At 36.4% G+C, this 21,487-nt stretch overlaps 2 protein-coding genes across 3 annotated transcripts; one reads left to right on the top strand and one right to left on the bottom strand.

Moving 5' to 3' along the window:
* Positions 1-328: 328 nt before the first annotated feature.
* dazap2 (DAZ associated protein 2) lies at positions 329-5,412 on the top strand. Its single transcript, XM_015381133.1, has 4 exons — positions 329-464; positions 2,581-2,699; positions 2,797-3,045; positions 3,131-5,412. Exons 1-4 carry the CDS (start codon positions 452-454, stop codon positions 3,257-3,259), a joined length of 510 nt encoding a protein of 169 aa, XP_015236619.1. The 5' UTR covers positions 329-451; the 3' UTR covers positions 3,260-5,412.
* A 7,670-nt stretch (positions 5,413-13,082) lies between these two features.
* smagp (small cell adhesion glycoprotein) lies at positions 13,083-21,278 on the bottom strand. 2 transcript variants are annotated; one of them, XM_015381074.1, is made up of 7 exons: positions 21,063-21,278; positions 20,703-20,735; positions 16,737-16,769; positions 15,505-15,555; positions 15,320-15,373; positions 13,868-13,915; positions 13,083-13,786 (listed from the first exon to the last, which is right to left on the bottom strand). In XM_015381074.1, exons 2-7 carry the CDS (start codon positions 20,707-20,709, stop codon positions 13,614-13,616), a joined length of 366 nt encoding a protein of 121 aa, XP_015236560.1. In that variant the 5' UTR covers positions 20,710-20,735; positions 21,063-21,278; the 3' UTR covers positions 13,083-13,613. The 2 variants fall into 2 exon arrangements, with proteins under 2 accessions (XP_015236560.1, XP_015236561.1); XM_015381075.1 differs by lacking the exon at positions 16,737-16,769.
* Between the last annotated feature and the right edge of the window lie 209 nt (positions 21,279-21,487).

The following is a 21,487-nucleotide window of genomic DNA, read 5'->3' as shown; positions in this document are numbered from 1 at the left end:
CCTGAGCATCCTCTTTATCAGACTGTCATACAGAAACACAGTGTTTTAAATTATAGGCTTCTCCAGAGGCGCTGCCTGCCTACATCTACAACTTACAAAAACACTTATCTTTGGGGTTGATTACGCATTTTTTAGTTGAATACATTTTTTATACCCTGTTGAATTGTTCATTTATCCACTTTTCCCTTATTTTTTTACTTTACAGGCTTGTATTTTTCTTGGTTTTATTTTTTGTTTTAACACTTTCCCACTTCCACCAGAGGGGGGCGCAGGCGTGCGACCGAACCGTGCGTGCGTGCCGCCGCAGATAAAGAACGGGTGACGTAACCACTTCCACAACAACAGGAAGAAACAAGGAAGTGTCAATCCGAAACCTGTAACAAGGCCGAGACAAGATACGCAGAGCTCCGTAAAAGCTGATGTCCCCCAGCCTCCGAATCAATCCACAACAATGAATAACAAAGGTATTTGACCGCAGCGTGTTCAGTTTGTCAGCTAACTGCGCGGCGGTCGACGCTGCCGTTGGAAGTAGAGCCGAACGGGCTGTCGTTATCTAAAGCGGACTTCACGTACATAACAATAAACTGACGCCGTATGAGAAGCTCACTTACTGAATCCAAAGGCGTCTGAAAAACTGTCATACCTACATTATTTATTTTCGTAATGTTCTTGATTTAATTCCCACCGGGTCGTGTTTGGTTTTTAGCTACAGTCCTTTATAAAGGCAAAGCTGCCATAACTGGTCTGTTTTGGTTCGCTGTTGTGTTTTTGACATGGAAGTGTCCTTCTGTTCCGGTCAATCTGATGGAATGTTTTAGTTTATACCGCCTTTCACTGCAGCCATCCCACGGTCTCTACCTGCTTTAAACGTTTAGTTGATAATTTTACATTATAAGGAAGGTTAAACAGGTTACATCCTTAAACAAAGGGCTGGTGTTTTGTTTTTGCTTTCACATTAAATTAAGCGTCTTCTGTCCTACAGTTTCGATTTATCGGAAATCAAGAACAAAGAATCAAATATTTTAATCTGTTATCTATTTAATAGATTTTTTAAATGCTATTTTTATTAATTTAACATCACAGGTTTCTGTTTGCATTAGAAGTGAATTGAAGTCAATAAACAGATAAATGGTCTCCATACCTTCTAAAATGCATTGACTAAAATAAATGGTGATGATTATTTAATATTAGCAATATGAATACATTATGTAAAGCAACAATAAAATGGATAGAAAGTTGTAGTTTGCTTTTCATATAATTATATTCACTATTTGATTTTAATGTGTTTCTGTACTTTTATATTTATGCTACTTGTTTTTTTTTTTTTTTGCTATATTTAATCCAATTAAAGAGTTTAACCTCTTCACTTAATAATTTTTTTCCTCATAAAACCCTGGTGGTTTGATTTGGTTGAAATAAACAGCGAAATTGAACCTTAATGTCATATTTAGTCACTGCTTTAAATAATTTATCGCTAAGGTTTGACATTCTCATGATCTAATAACACACTAGTGTATACGATCTAAATGAAATTATTTAAAATCTTAAGCCAAATAAAAAATACATAATGCTGCCAAATTAAAGTAGCATTGCATGAAACAAATCTAATAGCGTGAAACGATTAATCATGATGAATGATTTTTAAAATATTTGTCAAGTTGTTATATAACTGAATCAAATTGTACCTAGAGTAAAGGTACAGACTCTTAAAAAATGCCATTTGCTGAAAGAATACTTAACTTATAGCAGCCATTAAGACAAAAACATCTAAACATTTTCCATTTATTATTCAGTCTTTTTATTATAAATATATCATAACATTTATTTCTCTGTGTATTTTATATTTTTTCATGTTTTTGCCATTTACAATTCATGTAAATGTGCAATAAAACCCATTTTTCTACATTCCAAATGTTTATTTATTAATGAAAGTATTTCTTTTTAAATTAATTGAAAGAATAATCAATAGATTAAAAGATTAATAAAGAATGGATTGCTGCTGCCCTACACAGGACGATATATTCCCTATTCCATTGTTTCTAAAATAACATGCATATAACAAGCAGATAGTAGTTGGTTGGTTAGTTTGTTCTAGTAGTGAGGCTGTAGTAGCCTGGTTAGCTGATTATCAGCTTTAGCTAGTGGCCTAAAGAACAAGTCAGGTTGTGGCATAACTTTATTAATTTATTGATTTTCTAATTGATTTTGATCTTGTGGGTGTATATGTCTGTTATCAAGTGTTAGTTGTATAATTTCTTAATACTACTTCACTTTGAAGGTCATTTTTGTTCAGTTTGTCCTGACCTTCAATTTCCAAAGGGAAATTAAACATTGATGTTGCAGCTAAACAAATATTTGAGTTTTAATAGCGTTTTATTTCCCTTAGGGATTAAAAGCGTACCTTTGAATTGAAAGCTGATTTTAAGTTTCTTATCAAAAAATTGTGCCAAGAAACACATGTGTGAAGTCAGAACTAAAATTAATTCAAATAGCATGAAAGCAAAGTAGTATAAATAAGTAATGTGGGCATTTTCTGTTAGTCCTCTGAGTTTAACTAGTTTTTTGTGTGTTGTTTTGCAGGTTCATATCCACAGCAGTCTGTGTACCCTCAACAGAGTACTGGACCTGTATACCCTCCTGCTATGCAAATGTCTCCTCAGGCACCTCCTTACACAGACACCCCCCCTGCATATTCTGAGGTAATTGGTGCCTTTTGAAGCTGAAGAAGGAAAAAAAACTAATTTAAATTTATTTTCTAAGTGTTGATTTTTATGTTCCATCTGTGTTTGTGTGCAGATATACCAGCCCAGATATGTGCTTCCACCTCAGGTGCCTGGTCAGGTGCCCCAGATGTCCTCTCCCTACCCTGGCCATCAGGTCTACATGCCAATGCAGCCCCACATGCAAGTAAGTCATATGGGCCAGAATGTTCCCATGGCTTACTACCCTATGGGAGCCGTTTACCCACCTGGATCAACCATGATGGTGGAAGGAGGCTTTGACGCTGGAACCCGTTTCACAGCCGGCAGCAGCGTTTCCATCCCTGTGAGTGTTCATATATGTTGTCCCCTTTTTTAGACGTTATCCATGCTGGTCGACTGTCTACCTGACCCTGTTCTTCTTCTTCTAGCCCCCACCTCCTGGACACCCCCCTAACGCGGCTCAGCTGGCTGCCATGCAGGGCGCCAATGTTGTCATGACGCAGCGCAAGAATAACTTCTTCCTGGGTGGATCCAGTGGTGGTTATACCATCTGGTAACAACAGCTAACAGCTACTGCCCTCCCGGTTCATACCTAAGCCGTGCCCCCATCCCAGATGATTCCCCAGTTCCTTCTTTATTCCATACGCCTTCCTCTTCAGGCTGCTTGGCCATGCCACAATACTGATATCACCTAACGGAATGTAATATTTTAGAGCCCTTGTTAAAGGTACAGTACTCCACTTCTGACCTACAGATTAAATGATAATTCTCACTGCCTGAGAGGAAAAAAAACTACAGATTTTAAATGCAAATCTCTCCATAATTATTTACTGGATCAAAATTCTTTGGTTGCCCCAGATTGGACTGTTTGATTATTATTTTTTTTTTTTTTTCAGGCTTCTGTTTCTGCTCAGGAGAGATATTCTCCTTTAATCCAATGGTCACAAATGAGACTGAGATATTCATGTATTCCTGTACAACTACTTAGCTGAAATGTTAAAATAACAGACCTACATTATATAGTTTAGCTGCTTTATGGTGAAAGTAAAACGCAAACAAAGTTAAAAAGTCGCAAAGCGCAAACTAAAAGAAATCTCCACTTGTTGTTTTTAAAAACTCTCTAGTGTAGTTGAATTATTAGGAGTGTACTAGTTTTGTGTAAATACCAGTATGATGGTCAGGGAATGTTAACTCTGCTATATATCTAGAAAAAAAAGAACCAGCATCCTAGATGCATTTAGTTAGATTTGTCTTGTCTTTTTGCACAGTATCAAAAAAAAAACACAATAAATTTGTTGCACAATGAACTGTCTGGGAGATTGTTCCATTTCAATCAGTTGTAAATTAAATAAATTTAATTTAAAGCAAAAAAAAAAAAAATGTCTTTAAGTAAAGAGTTAATGCAATATCTTAAGTGGTTTACTGTACCTTGTTGGGCAACTTGTAGATGAACATAGTCGAGTGCCAAAAAGAGCACCGGGGGTTTACCCTGAAGCGAAGCAACTTAACTTCAGTAAACTTAAAGGAAAGAAATTTAAAGTAAATCCAAATAGTAAGACAAATAGAAAGGAGTGGTTGGTGTAACATTTTTAGCTTTTTATGTATCCCGTTTCTATTCCACTGTCGGATACCCAGAGTTTATCACTGCGCATTTATTATTCAGATTTACAGAGTTATGCTTTTGGGGTTTTTTGATTTTTGTTTACACATTTAATTATATATATAGAAATATATATATTAAAAACGAATTAATTTTAGAAGATTGTAACCATCTCGTAAGAATTCATTTATTGTTTCAGTTAGTTTTTTCTTTAATATCATGAGTGAGTTAGACGAGCAGTTAGGGTAATAAACACATTTGACAGTATAACCAATGAGCTGGTTGTACCAAAGATCTAGCAGACAATGCATTTATAATAAATTGTGACTTTAAATTTTAATCGTCACAGTTTAAAAAAAATTAAATAAAAGCAGAATATCTTTGAACATGAAGTTGTGCCACCATTGGCCTTTAGAGCCTTCAGTCTGCCATGACTATAGTTTTTTTTTTTAGTTTTTTCTTTCTTTTAGTGTCTTTTTGTTTGGGTCACCTGCATCTTTGAGTTGCTGCATACTTTGCACCTTTTTGCTAATGTACTTTTTATCTGAAATGCACTGCTAAGTAAAACTGAGGAGTTGCAGAAACAAAAGGGGCTAATCTCTTTACATTCTGTTTTCATGACTTTTTAAATTGAAAAAAAAAAAAAAGCTGTGACAATTTTTCTTTCAACAGTTTTGAGTCCATTTTTATTCCTTAAAAAATCTATGTAAAGATGTGCCATGTTGTTGCAAAGCCTGGGAGTGTATGCAACGAGGCTACATGACTGTCAGCATGTTTATTTTGGTCATTTTTTTTATGCTTTCAAGCATCTTTGGAGTCAATCAGAAATAAAGTATTTGAAGCTAGACATGTTGTCTCTATGGATGCCACAAAATTAATATTTGTAAGCATTTATCATTGTGGTGTGAATGAGTGTCTCTGGGTATCCGACACAATATAAAGTTTTAATAGCTGTGGCTAATTTACGCAACGTAAATATTAGTAAAATCCTGCATCGTCGCTCTGGAAATCTGCTTTATTGTTTCGATGTGACGGAGAAACCTCTTCTGCACTCGCCTCAATTCAAATTTTAAAAACCCTGCCATTATTTCAGGCAGCTTAGCTTAAAAAGAAAAAGACCACAGCGATCAAAACTTTAAAGCTGTAACTCCATCCTGATGTATTCTCCTTTTTTTCCATCTCTGCTTCTATTGTAAAGCAGCATAATAGTGGCTTCATTCCAGCAATATGAAGTGCTGTAAACTTTGAGCTGAACAGTAGATGCTATGCCAACCACAGCCAGCAAACGGGACGTTTTTTGTTGAAGGATTATGGACATTTATAGTTCAGGGATTCTCTTTACAATATTTTGTAAAATAGGTGTATGTACTAAAGTGATGTGGCATACTTTGGTACACATTCTATCTTTTAAGATTACTAAAGGAGATGAGTGTCACTACAGTTGGCTGAGACATGTTGAAGGTGAAATACATTGAAAAAAAAAAAAAAGAACTTAGGTGCACTTAACTTTTTTATACTAAACTTAAAATTTAAAATGTAAGTTTAGAATAAAGGTTATTTTGGAAATTTGAAATGTGGTAAGTTTGTTCTTGTATGCATTGTGCAGTCTTTTAGTAGAATAGTAAAAAACTTTCTTATGTTAACGAGTAACATCTGAGGATTTTCTTCATTATTTGTGGTTTTGTGATGTTTTTTTTGCCAATGAAATTAAAAGTTAAGCGACACTGTAACCTTTAGCCACTAGGGGCGCTAGAACTGTAACTTCAAAGTTTAGCTCCTTTAAAGGCCGCTGGCTACTCTGCATCTTTGTCTATAGGGCCCAATCCCAAAGAGGCCCCTAAGCACTAACTCTTCATCTGTCCGTTCCCTCAGAGGGTCCGCCATATTAAGGACCATCCTGAACCCTGTAGTGGGTAGAGCCAGTGGACCATTGAGCCCTTAAATAGCTAATCTGCATCAGTTCAGGCTCACTGGAATTTGGCAGCAGGTGTAAGGGTGAACTAACTAAAGGAAACACATGCATTCAACAATAACAAGTTAGGAAAAAGACAAAAACAAGTCACTGATCCTTAAAGGGGAGGTCCTCTTTCAAATAGTTTTACTTGACTGTATATATTTATTTTTTCAAGCTTTAATCCTACATCAGAGAAGCAAAAATATGTCTGATGAGGTGAGTTTTACAGCAGTTTGGTTAACTAACAACAACCTTTAGCTTGTGTAAAAAGTGGAGGAGCAGACTGTCGTAAAGCAGCGCTCTGGCTCACATGACTCATTCAGTGACAGATCCGACCCTCTTAACCTACTTAGGAGAGTGTTTGAGAACGAGAGCCCACATCAAACAATCAATGCTCACCAAGAACTGTATATTAAATTCTATTTCTTTACCATATTTAAAAATAAGAAAATACTTCCCCCTAAAATGTACACAATGTTCCGTTACTAAACATGCTTCCTGTTTTAATAAAAAGGGGAAAAAAATCAATCTTTGTAAAGCAGAGCACATTTATATAAACCCAATATTTGGAAAATGATATTTTAAAAGCAGGTACATGCCTCATTCACCTGTAAAATGATATTTAGATGAATATACTTGCCTCCCAACTTGAAAGCCCTTGAGCATTTGGTAAATGTGTCCTGTGGCTTAAATCTGGCCATCAAGAGTTAAAAAATGTCAGAAAATAGAGGTCTATCTTATTTTAAAGTGGTTAAACTGAATAATAAATAGCAGCAAAGTTGTAATGGCAGAACAATGTGCTCTCTATTAATGAACCAATGAAATCAAGTGTTTATTTGGACAGCTTCAACCGGCCTTTTAAGAGACTTGATGCCAAGGTGATCTGATATAAAAGTCGGTTTGACACTCCAGCTCTAGAACATAAAGTCGCGAGTCTTTCTTAGCATCTTGCAGGTTTTATTTCAGGATTTCGTGAATCCCCTGAAGAGGAGTGTCTCCGCTGCATGAAGCTGCCACTACCATGTATCCCCCTGGAAACAGTGTGTTCATGATCATCCACTGAGTTAGTTTTCCTCCTCTGAGTGTTTCCTAGGCTCATCTTGTGACCTTGGCTCCATTTATTTCTCATGATTTTAATGTTGTTTATGGTGTATTTTATTTTGAAAATCTTTTACCTTCATAAATGCAAATGCTTTCTTCTTTTACACCTCTTTCCAGCACAGATACACACATCTGTGGGTTATTTCAACTGAAGGTATATTAACATAGTTAAACCAGGATGTTTTATCACCTGATGACACATGGCTGGGTAACACTGCTGCCTTGCAACAAGAAGGTTTCGGGTTGGATTCTTGGCCCGGGGTCTTTCTGCATGGAATCTTACAGTCCAAAAGGACGTCTGTTAGGTTAATTGGCTTCTCTAAATTCTCCTTAGGTGTGAGAGCGTTTGCGTGAATGGTTGTTTGTCCTGCTTGTCTCTGTGTTGCCCTGCGATGGACCGGCGACCTGTCCAGGATGTATCTCGCCCGCAGTCAGCAGGAGATAGGCATCAGCACCTCTCGCGACCCCAGCTGGGATAAAATGTGACTTGAACATGTATGGATGGACACAATTCTTGTCCCGCCGCACCAATGGAAAAGAAACAAAATTAGCAGCCTTAATCACTTATTTGCACATGATCTACATGTCCATTTATACATAGACAGGTTAACACACCTTTAAGCTTAAGTTGGGCTGAAGTTTGTACAAGATAAAAAACTTAAACCCAATAATGCATGTTGGAACAGAGACAAAAAAAAAAACTTCCAGTAACAGTGTTTACTGTTTACTGCATTTTCACTTGACCTCCAAATGCGAAAACAAGCTCAACGATGAAGCTTGTTTAACATCCAGACATCTGGGTCATTTTTGATAACCTATTTGTTCCTCGTTAAATCAAGTAACTAGAGTTAAAAAGCCAGAAATTGTACTCAGTTAAGAGCAGTGTTACAAAAATGGTTAAGAAAGGTAAACTAGGTTCCAGTTACAATTACTCATGTAAATGTAACTGGTATCTACTCATGGCGTCAGGGCAGGAAAAGCTAAAAGAAAATATGAGGAGGAACAGAGAAAATTTAAATTTATATGGAAGGAATTGTGTATTTTATATGACACAAATAAGAAACACATCTGCTTGCTATGCCAATCACATTATAGAGTTCAAATCTACAGCCCCATTTCTTACAGCTTGGTTCAAAGGCAAGAAAGGTTGGGATCTGAGGTCATATTTTGGTTAAAGCACTTTTTATGCCAAGAAATAAGATAGATTAACATGAAAATATATAAAAAATGTTGGCTTTTGCCGTAAAATATTTTTTATTAAAAATGTGGGATTCTCTTAACTGCTGCTTCCATTTTTTTGGTTTATGATGCTGAACCGGTCGGTCGACACACTTTAAAGTTTCTAATTAACACAGCCTTTATTCAAACATTTTCATCCAATATTTCTAGCACTAGTTCCACCTTTAAAATGTGGTGTTCCCCTCTCTGGCTGTTAAATGCAACACCGGCCCAAAGAAGAGTCTACCGGTGTTAGTGATCTGTTTACTGTGTTTCTGGCCTTTGACAACATAACAATATCCACAAAAACTGATGAGGGCAACAGTCTCTCGTTTTTGTACAACCTACATGACTCCATTCATCAGTTCACATTGTCAATAGAGATCACAGCTGCCATATTGTCTTTAGACCTATATACTCACTAGGTTATTAATTGGTGTGAATCGTCTCGTTGAGCATTTTTAATCCAGCCATTTTAAGCAAGGGAAACCTACATTACAACTAGGGCTGGGTGTTTTCGCCAAAGTCCTGAATCGATACGATTTGGATTCATACAGTTCTAAATCGATTAATTTCGATTCAATCTGTTTTTACAATTATGAAAGTGGTACAACTGTGTTTCAAAACACTGATGTATTTTATTTTTTCCTGTCATATTACGGTAAACACAAAGTGCAAACTTGTAAATCGGAAAGTTTAAACTTGAGATGTGAACAAAACTGTCTCAAAAGTGCAAACTTGTTTGTGAAAAGTAAAAAAAGGCCTCACTCGAGCAAACAGACGTGACACAGCGGGGACACAGCGGACATGCATGAGCTGCATTATCTCCACTGCACAAACCATATTTGCAGCGTTGTCTGTAACAACTACAGGGTGTTTGCTGGTCAGCCCCCATTTGTTAATGTCTTCAATCAACCTATTAGCTATATTTGCAGCTGTCTGGCCTGAAGTATTTTGAGTGCATCTTTGCTGCTCATTTGAATGTGAACGTCACTCACATCACTATAAAACTAACCAATCTCATTCCCTAGACATCGATCTTGCAAAAATGTAAAGGAATCGATTAAAAATCGATTGAATCGATTTTTTTGCCCAGCCCTAATTACAACTCAGTTATGATTTTAGGTTTCACATATCTGCATTTAGTATAAATGACTTGGGCTTAACAGAACTATAAAATGCTTTTCATTAATTTTTATTTTGAGGCACAAGTGGCCTTTATTTCCAAAGTATCCTGACAGGAAATGGGTTGTGGGGAGAAGGAAGACATGCAGGAAGCAAAAGTCTTTCCAGGCCTTTATACTGAACAACTGTCACACACTCTACCTCTATGCGCCGGTCTGGGAAACCATTTAAATCTTATCACATCTACTTAAGTTTTTCTGCTTGTTTCAGTCACTTCCTTTTCCTCTTCCAACATTTTTTTGACTTGTTGAATTGCATCTTAATAGCAGTATTTGGAGTAACAAGAACAAACAACTCCCTAATCTCAGTTTGCATTACTGGTGTGAATAACTGGGTTCATCCATGTTTTACTTCTCAACTGAGGCACCTCAGCCTGGGTTCAAATTGAACAAGCAGTTGTGACAAAACTTTAGTTAGATTTTTATTTACATTCTGCAAGCCTTGTAAAGAAACAATAGACAAATAACCCTTTCTTGAAGAAAACAACTAATTCTTGGTGTGATGCAGATCATTATGTGGGAGAAACTTCTTCTAGTTTATGGAGGCTTCAGAAGTTGGGCAGATAAGGGTGTACACAAGGTGGAAGACCTTTATAAAGATGGCAATCCTCTTACATTTGATCAGTTTTGTCAAACAAACAATATCCTCCTTAAAAACATTTTTTTAAGAATTTTTAAGTTAATCTCATCATGCCTAAGTATAAACAAATTTTATTTGAATCACCATTATCATACCTGGAGAGTATTATACTGCAGAATCTAGAGGGAAGAGGTCATATTTCTCTATTTTATGAAGCCCTTCTAGCGTATGAGAAGGAATCCAGCACTGAGGAGGAGGCAGACTGTAAAAATGCATGTTTCAAAGCAGAAAAGCACAATTAACACAAGGATGAAGCACCTCCGATATAAATGGTTGATGAGGACTAGGTTAACTCTGGTCAAATTAAATGAAAGATAGTTGTAAAACATGTTTAGATGGGAAAGCCACATTTTTCCATTGTGTATGGATTGTGTAAATACGTATATCTGCTGAGGCAGAACATGTCCATGTAAGTTATATATCCAGAGAATCATGATTTTTTTATTACTGAAAGAAAATGTATGTTCCCACCAGTAAAATGTGGTAAAAACAGATGTATCGTACTGGAACAACTTATCATCAAAGGAAACTTCTGGTCAATATTGACTGATCTCCTGTGACATAATAAAGGGAATAGATCCATTTTTTTTTTTTTTTAAATCAGTTGCTGTTTGTTTCATTTCTTCAATTTCTATTCAGTTATTTGTATTTTTCTAATATGGTGCCTATATTGTTTAATATAAACCTTGCATTAACAACAAAAATTAAAGAAATCACTTGAGTAATAATGATTTATCACACTTTGCAGAAATTAATCTCTATGCATTGCATTAATACTTATAAAGAAACAAAGCCAAATTGAGAAATAAAGTATGCTACTTCCTTTTATTTGAGATCCTCTGCAGAAAACTTAGCAACAGTTAAATTAAACAGTAGATCTGTATTATAGTCTCACATACATTGTAGAGGATTTAGGCTCATCCATTTTTATTAGATTGCTTTACATGATCAGCCAGGTGGCGTCATCTTTGACATTCTTTGTTACAGAAGGGGTAAATAAAAGGCAAGTTGTATAGGTATAACTATACAACAATCCCATGTCATAATCCCCCACCACCATGCTTGAAAGGTGGTATGGTTTATTATATTTTGGGGTGCTTTGTTGGGTCTCCATCTCTAGTTTGGGGACATCCCTCCATAGGTTCATGGACAGAGCAGCAAACTGACAGCTAATGATGTGATCAACTTCATGAAGTGAGGCTTATCCGGCTGCTACTTGTCTTAAATTCAACTGATGCGTCAAAGTAATACCTGTTCACAGCCTTTCTCTTTTGGTTTCATCTCATGTGGACGCTGTTGGGTCTTTTGAGGTTAGATTTAATTATTTCTATAAACATTATCAGAGCATTTTTATAACAGGAAAACTATGTTATATCCTTTCTGCAGCATAACAACCTCATAGTTGCTTGTTTAGTGGTCATATTGATATAAACGAAGGTCTGTTTTAAAGTGGTCAGAGAGGACAGGGTTGTAATTAAATACTGTTATTTCTTTACATTCAATGCCATGCTCCAAAGTATGAAGATGAGAATGTTTAGGACTATTCACATTTTTGAACAAAGCCAATAGTATCTAATTCTACTGACAATTGCTCAGTAGAAAAGTGCAGCAAAAAATCTTTTTTTGCAGAACATCACTTTATTACTGATGTTCTGCAAAAAAAAAAAAAAAACCTGATTAGTGCCCAACAGCTGCGATTTTTTCTGAAGGCAAGTACCGCAAATGTCACCCTACATCAATGCTTTTCGCAGCATGAAATTGGCTGCATGTTGTCACAGATTTACACTAAATGAACAGTGCCTTAAAACAGAAATTAAATTTTAACAAGATGAAACCATAGGTTGTCCTTATATAGGAGAAATTATGCTATAAAAAATTTTTTGGAAAAGAGGATCTTATTAGGGGACTTGAACATTTTCAATATTTTTTATATTAAGAATCTGTGAACAATAAACAGCATTCAGCTCTTATTCCCATCTGAGATATGAACTCGGCTCAATTCCACTTAAGTGGATATGCAAATTCAGCTTTAGCTTTTTAGCACTGCACTACAAAAAATACAAGAGCATGTCCAGATACTCATAGGACTAATACCAGAAACTTAAAGCTATTGAATGTTTATAGAAAAATCTTTATTTGAACCAACCTGCAATCTTTGTGCTTACCTCCAACAGGCACACGGATTCAAGAACTGATTAATGTGGTACAGGAATGTTTCTGTTTTTTCTAAATTCTGGGAACCATCCGTCACCTAGACAGTTGTGTACAGGTCCAACACATTCATTTGTCATGTACTTGGTAATAAATCTTGTGTAACTTAAATTTTACAAGAAGTCCCAAATATCCTTTCACAGGAGAGTTTGAGCAACATGCCTTGCCTTATAAACCTTCACGTTCTAAAGAAACCAATGAGGAAAGATGCATTCTTTGTTAAACTGCAGCTTTTTTATATATATATATATATATATATATATATATATATATATATGTATTTGAATTAAAATTCATTTTAAACACATTTGAATTGTCTTTTTTTCTCACGCTTCACATAATTCTATTTTTCCTGAAACATTTTCTTTGAAGTTAGGGAGCACCTTCCTAAACTTCTAATTTTACTCCTAAATAATTTTGATGGATAAAGATTTTTTTGAAATATAAAAAAAAAAAAAACAATGATAGCATGTTGAAAACAATCTTTACTGCCTTCCATACAGTAAAAAATAAAGAGTGTCAGTAACAGTATATCGAGATCAGGTGCAACAAAAGCTTTGCAGTCATAATTTCTTTTAAAATAATAAAAAATAAGAAGATCAAGAGAGAAAACAAAATTAAACAGCAGCACGCCTTAAAGATTGAGAGAAGTATGGTAAATCTCTGGGAGCAGGAGAGAAACTAAAACATGGCTTCTAATAATAACAACGGCTCCTTCTTAGATTGTGGCGGCTGCTGCGTGTTTCCGACTCTGAGACATATTTAAAATCCCACCACCTGCTTGAAAGCAAGCTTTAGTTTTCTGCCTGTTATCTTTCAGCTGCTTCACATCCATCAACATTCAAGGCTGCTACACCCCTGCTCCTGTCTTTGGTTTCACTCAGTGACAGTTTCTCAACACCCCTGCTTCCCCTGAAAAGTGAACAGCCAGTAGCAGCCTCCAATAAAATAATCCCGCAGCCATAGCTTTCTTTTTACCATTAGCACCTCTTTTCTTCTAGGTTCATATAAAGTATTCCTTCTTTTCACTTGCAGCCTGGTTTCCAAAATCCTCGTCGGGATCCTCTCCTGGGGCCAGCTCCCCCGTCGTCCTGTAGTCGCCTTTGTTGTGGCACAGATACCGGTACAGCAGGAACGCGAAAACAGCGAACGTCAGCAGGATGATGACTATCACCACTGAAATAAAAGAGTGAATTTAGAACCCAACCATATCCTCAAAGTGATAAAAGAAAGTAACTGGAAAGAGTAAACTGATACCAGCAATTAGTGCACTGTCTGAACTTGCAGGGGCGACTGTTGTTACCACTGTGGGAAGAAAATCAAAACTGATTTTTAAAACAAAAATTAGCCACAAAAAAGATAAATAATTTGACTGTTGGTAGGAGATGCAAAGAAATTATTGGAAAAGTTTAGAGGAGGGGAACAATTAGGATGTATGAGACAATGGGGCGATTCACAACGAGGGAATCCTGACAGATGTCAGAGCTTTAAGCACCGGCACACATGGACAAAACCCAAAAATGGGCTACAAATGCTATAAACCTTCTGTAAAGAAAATCCTGAACAACGCCAGAATTGTCTTATCTGGGCTAAGCAAAAAATAAAATAAATAAATAAAATACTGCAGTGCTGCTCAATGGTCTAAAGTCCTTTTTTCCATTCCGTAAAAGTTCAGAAAAAAATCCACTGGACTTGGTTTCCAAGATTTAAAGACATTTCGCCACCTCTCCAGGAAGCTTTCTTTTTCCATTGAAATTAAGGTTAGCATTTCCTTTCTAATCAAGCACCCAGAGTCTAAAGGGAGGGTGGAGTCACGCAAAATCTAAGTTGGTCAAATGTCAATCAGTGAAGGTTTGGTAGCCATGTGATGTGCTAGTGTTACTCCATTTTTTTTTTTTTTTTACTGTTCATCTGCAAGGAAATGTTGAAGCCAATGCTTCTCTCTAAATTTCATTTTCATTTTATGGCACCAGTACTTGCTTTCACCAGCAGTAACACCCGGTCTATTGGCCTTAGTATGAATTACCAGACCAATGAATGTCCAGTAGACAGGTCTAGTTCGAACTCCCTAGTAAACCTACAGAACATCATCAAGGAAGGTGACAAACACAAGACCCAACAATACAGAAGAGCTGAAGGCTGTTATTCACACAACCAGTCACAGCATGATCTCCTCCATCTCACTCTGAACTAAAAACCGTCCACCAACCACTAAGAGCATAAACTGCAGACTACATCAACATGCTATCAATAAAGATCACATCTCTGTGAGGAAATAATTTCATTGATTGTAAATATTTTAATTTAAATAAACCAACAGATGCTATTAGTGGCTGAAAACCATAATCATTTAGATGTAAACTTGAACTATATCACTTTGTTGTACTGCTAAAAAGTAAGGTAGCTCATTCTTCTTCTACTGTATTATCAAGAAAAGAAAAAGAACCAACATTAGACTATTAAAAAAAAAAAAAAAAAAAAAAATTCTGGAGTGAAGGTGTTACCCTGAAAGACGGTGGTGTCTGCCGGCGGAAATGACGTCGACTCAACAGCCGAATCTGACCAAAGATAAAATATGTTAATAAAACAGAACAAACTACAAGGCCGTGAAATCAGAACTAGTTTGCTTAGATTCTGCTCAAAAGAAAAAGAACCAACATTAGACTATTAAAAAAAAAAAAAAAAAGAATTCAGGAGTGAAGGTGTTACCCTGAAAGACGGTGGTGTCTGCCGGCGGAAATGACGTCGACTCAACAGCCGAATCTGACCAAAGATAAAATATATTAATAAAACAGAACAAACTACAAGGCCGTGAAATCAGAACTAGTTTGCTTAGATTCTGCTCAAAAGAAGAAGCAGTACTTTAGTGACACATCTGATTAAAAGACACTCACTTCTCATCATGGTTTTGTCGGTAAGCATGATTGTCGAGTTCAGATCTGTACCTGGGAGATAAAAATGCTCATTTAAAACATCACAAAATCAATAAACAAAAACACATTTAGTTGAGGCTAAAGGAATCAGATCATTTTTGGAGCATTTTTAACCCATCATTCATCTTGAGAAACTATGGTGTAAAGGCTTTAAGAGGAGAAAAGAAAAAAAGAAAAATCAGCTTAAAATGTCTTCATTTTTGTTATACTGATGTATTTGAACCAGAGTTGAACGATATAAAACCTAAAACCTTTCATAGATATCTGCTCATTACACAGATTTACAGACCGTTATGGTGATCGGCTGAATTCAGTTTATATACCTAATGCTTTCAGTAGGTGTCAGACTGGCTCCAATCTTATTCATTGTTATTTAATATTCACAAGTACTTTAAATGAAAGGAGCTGGAAATGAAGGAAATATCTAAAACTATACTTATCAATCAACATTTACATTTTTGCTGCTAAATTACATGATGGAAATTTAATAGTTATGTTTCCAAAGAGTTCTACATTAAATATGCATTGTATAAAAATCCATATAAGTTTTACATCACGAAACTTGTTCAATTTAAGTTGTTCTCAAATGTGATTCAGGGAAATTAGTCAGAGAACAAATTTCATTGTCTTCTCTGCTCTATTCTACTTGTTCTTATCCGTTTTAAGGCTAATTAGTTAGTCTGTTTGACACTTCATGTCATTTTAAAGTTAAGCATTTATCTGTTTATCTTTTGGATCTTTTCAGTCTTTGTTTTATATACTGGAGTCTTTAGTATAAGAGTTTATATGAATTACACTTTTTAAACCTCTAATAGCATTAACTTTTACCCATGTGATCGTTTCATCATCTAATGTACCATGAATGTCCTTCTTAAAAGGTTTTTAAGCAGCACCACTTTTAAATTTAGCCTTAAATAGAGAACACTTTTTGATCTACATAAAAACAGCTATAGTTATAGACAAGTGTCATTAAAATTAGAATGGGCTCTCTTACAATCTGTATTAAAGGCATTTGTAAACATAAACCATGTTAATCCAAGGACTCCGAGCAGTCCAGCTTTGCTTATGTCTTGAGTTCATACATCCTCAAAATACTTCTTTAAAAATAAAAATAAAAAACAAAAGAAAAATGGCAGGTATAATCAAGGAAAACTTTCCAATATGTACTTCAATTAATCAAAATGTAGACTTACTATTCATTGTGAATGGTGGGTCTGTTTGGCTACCTGAAAGAAAGGAACAGATGATGAAAACAGTCGTTTCACCGATAGCTCCCTTTGATGCTTTGGGTAAAGCAGGTTTTTATTTTGAAAAATAAAACAAAGTTTGTCAGATTTATAATCTGACTGTATATTTTGATATACCAATTAGCCGAACACTTGATAAAAGTGTTCTGTTTGTAAAGATTTCATTTTTGGAAAATAAAGTTTTGTTTTTCCCCACCAACCTATGAGTGCTAATAGGATATAAACTAACTGACATTGTGATATCACTGGCTGCAAACATTTAGTTTGTTCTACTTTCATTCAAAACAAGCATGTTTCACAGCGTGAATTTTGTTGCCCTTTAAATTAATAAAGTAAAATGTAAAATTTGGTAGGGGAAAAAAATAAAATCATAGATCAAATTTTCAGGTCATAAAAGGCGTCAGATTTTCACCAATGTGCAGATGCAGCCTCACTTTTTTTATTCTTATAAAATAGAGACTTTTAGAGTTATTTGTTTTCTTCACCACCATCAGACACGACCAAAAGTTAATAGTTTTGTATTTGTTTTGTTGTATATGTTTTTAGTTTTTTTTTTAAATCCTTTTATTCTTAGTACACATCCATGCTGTTAAGTATTAGCTTTTGACATGCAGTCCCTGTTTGAAGACCCTTAATTATACATCATTTGCTTTTAGGCTAAATTTTTGCATTACACAAGACTGTTACTTTAATAACTTAACAGCAATGCACATTTTATAATTATATTCATTAAAACAAACAAAAAAAAACACATGTATATAAGATCTTAAGCATTATGATACATTACTAAAAAGTTCTTCTGACTTTTTCCTTTTCACTGAAGCTTTCCTCCCTCCAACCTTTTCTCCCATCTTTGCCTTTCCGCTCTGAGGCATTCCTCTTTTAACAGAGTTTCGATGTGCATTTCCTTTGTTTATTTTATGAGATTTCTTGCTTCTTCTCCATCTAGATGCTGCCAAGATACAAGTTCCTAAAACTAAACAGCATAAAGTCCAAGCTGTGTGTGGTGACTATGAAGTTGGACTGATTGCAACGAATGATAGAGGCTTAGTAGTGAATGATAGGTTTAGTAGTGAACGATAGCAGTGAATGATAGGTTTGGTTACATGTTGTCATGCCATTTTCATTTGGCTAAAGCCATTGGAGATGCATTGTCTGCAAGCGGTGAGGTAGTCTACACTGGTAGTTTGTGTACTCTGTGCATCCATCATAATTTAAGCCAAATCAACGTGACATAGCAGTGAAATAAGAGTAACTGAAGGCACACCCCATCCCCAAGGGGGAAACAATAAACTGAACTTCTTGTTTATCCATGGTAATAAGATTACAGTTGATGTTATTTGTTTTGATCAAGCAGATATATTTTCTAGCCTCCATTAAAAAGCAAAGGTGGTTTTTATTTCACCACAGTTAGAGAGTCTGGCGGTGGTGACAGACACATAATATATGGGTTGTTTGCATTAGCCATCTGTTTTTTTTTCTCAATTGCTAGGCACCTCTGATCTCTTTTTATGACATATTCATTTATGCCATTGTACTATATTTACACAAACGATAAGGTGTTCACTGGTTAAGGTTGTGAAAAGGTTGGGAAAAGAAGAAAGACTGAGTGATCTTGATGCATTAAGTAGAGTTGAAGGTTTGAAAATTAGGACCCAAGGAATGTAGTTGACCTTGTGTTTGCCTGTATTTAAAGCTTTTTATAAAGATCTCACATTAAAAAAATACTAAATATTGTTCTAAACTTTAGTTTGTGGATTTTTATAATACTTCAATATACCATTTCATGTAGTAAATATATTATGTTATGCAATTACTTAGATCTCTTCAAGTACGGTAATTAGATAAGATCTCTCCTACCAGGAAAACCAATTTTATAAACAGTCGGTCAGCATATAACCATTAAAGCCATATTAGCTTTTAGCCACTAGGGGTGCTAGACCTGTAACTTCCAGCTTTAGTGCCCATATAAATATATGGAGATAAATTTGTCTTATTACTATTCACTCAAAGGAAAAAGATCCAAAAACGGACTCTTTCCCCGTGCAATTTTATTTTGTATTTTAACCCAGAGCAGATGTGTTTTACTGTGTATCCGCATCCCTCTTCCTGTCAGACTCATGACATTGCTGCTGAATTTCTGCTTAGTCTGACTAAAATAGGCCTTGGGTCCATCTCAGTCAGAGCTATGCAAGTCCCCTTGCGTAAAACCATGTTGGGTGTGATCATCCCCATTTACTTTCAATGAGCGCTGAAGGCCACAACCTCGCTCGACACAATTTACGTTTGGATCAGAAGCAAAATCGGATTCAGTGTGTTCTGGATTTTACACAGGTGAAAATTTCAAAAGAAAAAAAGAACAGCTCGCCAAGGGCTCCGGATGAGTGATTAAAGGTATAGAGGATGATCTTTTATTTCCAGGTGGATCACCTAAATAAGTGGTCCTCCTAACTGTCAATTCTTCTGAAGATATTTTTTACGTAAGGCCGTCCTACGTGTTAGCTATCTTTTTCTGCTCATGCGCACTTCCAGGCCTTTATGTGTAGTGAGCTACGGTTTCAGACAGTCATTGAAGCTCACCTTTCACACTGCTGGTCTTTGAAAATGGCTGAGGGTCGTAAGAAAGAAAGTGTCTACAGAGTGTATGAGAAGAAAACTAAATGCCAATTTAAACTTCTGACGCATAGCCTCTACAACCGTCAAATCTGTCTCTGTGCGTGACCACGCCCCCAAGCAGAGGCTCTGCAACCACGTCGCATACCTCAAAAAAATCCTCACCACACGCCAGACGGTAGCAAACCAGCGCAGACCTCAAGCTGAAGTGCGCAGACAAAAAGCAGCTGTGATTGGTGCATGGTATGCTTTTTCGGCTGTCTGTGTGGTTGTCGTTCTCGATTCAGTGCCGGGGCGCACCATTTTTAAAAATCGAGAAGTAATAACAACAATGGATAACCACGACAAAAAGTTGATCGAGGAGGTTCGGAAGTACAACCACTTGTGCGACGCCTTGGACATGTTTTGGAAAGTAAACACTCCCGCAGGTGCCGCCAAAGCAGCTCTCGTGAACATCCGCTGAAGTTCTCGCAAGTTCTCGAATAGGCTCCCCCTAGCGCTTTGGCGGGAAACTGCTGTGCGTCCCTAGAAATTCGAGACCGACGTTGCAGAGACATACCAGCAAAACTGGTTTGCGACCAGACGCAAGCGACATTTGATGTTTGTGGTTGCAGAAGTATAACCCGCCCTTAAGGCAGATCAGAATGTTTTGCATGGAGAGCTCTCCTCACAAAGCATTATGGGATTTGCTGTCACAGCGGCCCACTGTTGCCATAGGCTATCGCTACCTCACAGCAGCGACTAATAGAGGAGGAGTTACATGACCAACATAGTAAAGATCAGTGATCATCTATCCAAACGGTAAGCTAACGAGTTCGCTATAAAGTCAACTATATAGTTAGTCCCTGCTCTATATAGTGATTGAGGGAGAGAGCGAATCTTTTAAAATATTTGCGAAAATCCTCCACTAACCTTTAAATATATCTCCATCAAACCTTTGATCAAAGGTTTATGCAAAGTTGCTTTAAATTGGTAAAAAAAAAAAAAAAAACTATAAAAACTTTACATATTTATTCATGTAATAGCATGCTTTGTTTTATGAGTGAAAATGTTATTTCCAGCAGAAATGTGAGGTGTTTTTGCCAAACTTTTAAGAGCTCCTGGAATTCATTCCTTATTAGGAGTATTAGAGATATTTGTAAACATAAACCATGTAAATCCAATGAGTACACCTTTGGGCATGTCTTCTGTAGCTAAGATCAACATTTATACTTCCTAAGATTACTTTACAATTAAAATGGCAAATATCTTAAAAAAATATTCCAATATGTGCTTAAATTAATCAAAATGTAGACTTACTATTCATTGTGAATGGTGGGTCTGTTTGGCTACCTGAAAGAAAGGAACACATTATGATTATAATAACAGCTTTACTAACAGCTTTTTGGCATTTTTTTCCTAACAGCTTCGACTGTTCCAACGACATAAACATTTCCTGCTTCACTACCAGCACACTTCACTATCCAGATGAACTTCTCTGACCTTTCAAAGAGAACCAAACCTCCACATTTAATTACTTTCACTCCTCTCAGTTCACTTGTTTAAACACAGAGCGGATTATCCTCCTTATTAAAGCCCGGTTCTCAGATAGAGCCGTCCCGCTCCCCCATCCAGCCGTCCATCAACCATTGTTTCACCGCAGCCGTTGTTTGGGCTTACCTGAGGGCGCAGCAGCTGTTCAACAATCGACACAGAACCTCAACAATGGCCTCTACAGGCTAGCTTTCTGACAGAGGATAAACGTAACACTCGTTCGTATTTCCCCAAGTTTGAGGTTTTAAATCTCGCTGACTCGGCTGGGAAAAACTAAACTGCGTGAGTGAAATACGGTAAGAGCAAAAAGTTTGAGAAGAGACTCGTGAGTCAGGAGGGAGGGGCACGCTCCTCTGTGCGGCCGCCCCTCCCTTCCTCGTCATTTTGACTCAAAGATCTTCTATAAAACAGATGCATTACTCTGGCCCTACAAGTGAGCATGAAGTAGCACTACTCCACCATTATCATTTCTAAGGATCTATTTCCTGATGGCTGTTTACAGACAGACAGACAGACAGACAGACAGACAGACAGACAGACAGACAGACAGA

This window comes from Cyprinodon variegatus, unplaced genomic scaffold (genome assembly GCF_000732505.1).
Source record: "Cyprinodon variegatus isolate N-32 unplaced genomic scaffold, C_variegatus-1.0 Scaffold228, whole genome shotgun sequence".
In the NCBI taxonomy this organism is placed as follows: Eukaryota; Metazoa; Chordata; class Actinopteri; order Cyprinodontiformes; family Cyprinodontidae; genus Cyprinodon; species Cyprinodon variegatus.
The sequence above is the reverse complement of the archived record's forward strand: the minus strand, read 5'-3'. Positions and strand labels throughout refer to the sequence as shown.

What these genes read in the sequence shown, in the direction of transcription:
- dazap2 (XM_015381133.1), top strand. An exon ending in CCCCCCCTGCATATTCTGAG is followed by an intron (nt 2,700 to 2,796) that starts GTAATTGGTGCC and finishes GTTTGTGTGCAG; the next exon opens with ATATACCAGCCCAGATATGT. An exon ending in GCAGCAGCGTTTCCATCCCT is followed by an intron (nt 3,046 to 3,130) that starts GTGAGTGTTCAT and finishes TTCTTCTTCTAG; the next exon opens with CCCCCACCTCCTGGACACCC.
- smagp (XM_015381074.1), bottom strand. An exon ending in AGACACCACCGTCTTTCAGG is followed by an intron (nt 13,916 to 15,319) that starts GTAACACCTTCA and finishes TTCTTCCCACAG; the next exon opens with TGGTAACAACAGTCGCCCCT. An exon ending in AGACAGTGCACTAATTGCTG is followed by an intron (nt 13,787 to 13,867) that starts GTATCAGTTTAC and finishes CTTTTATTTCAG; the next exon opens with TGGTGATAGTCATCATCCTG.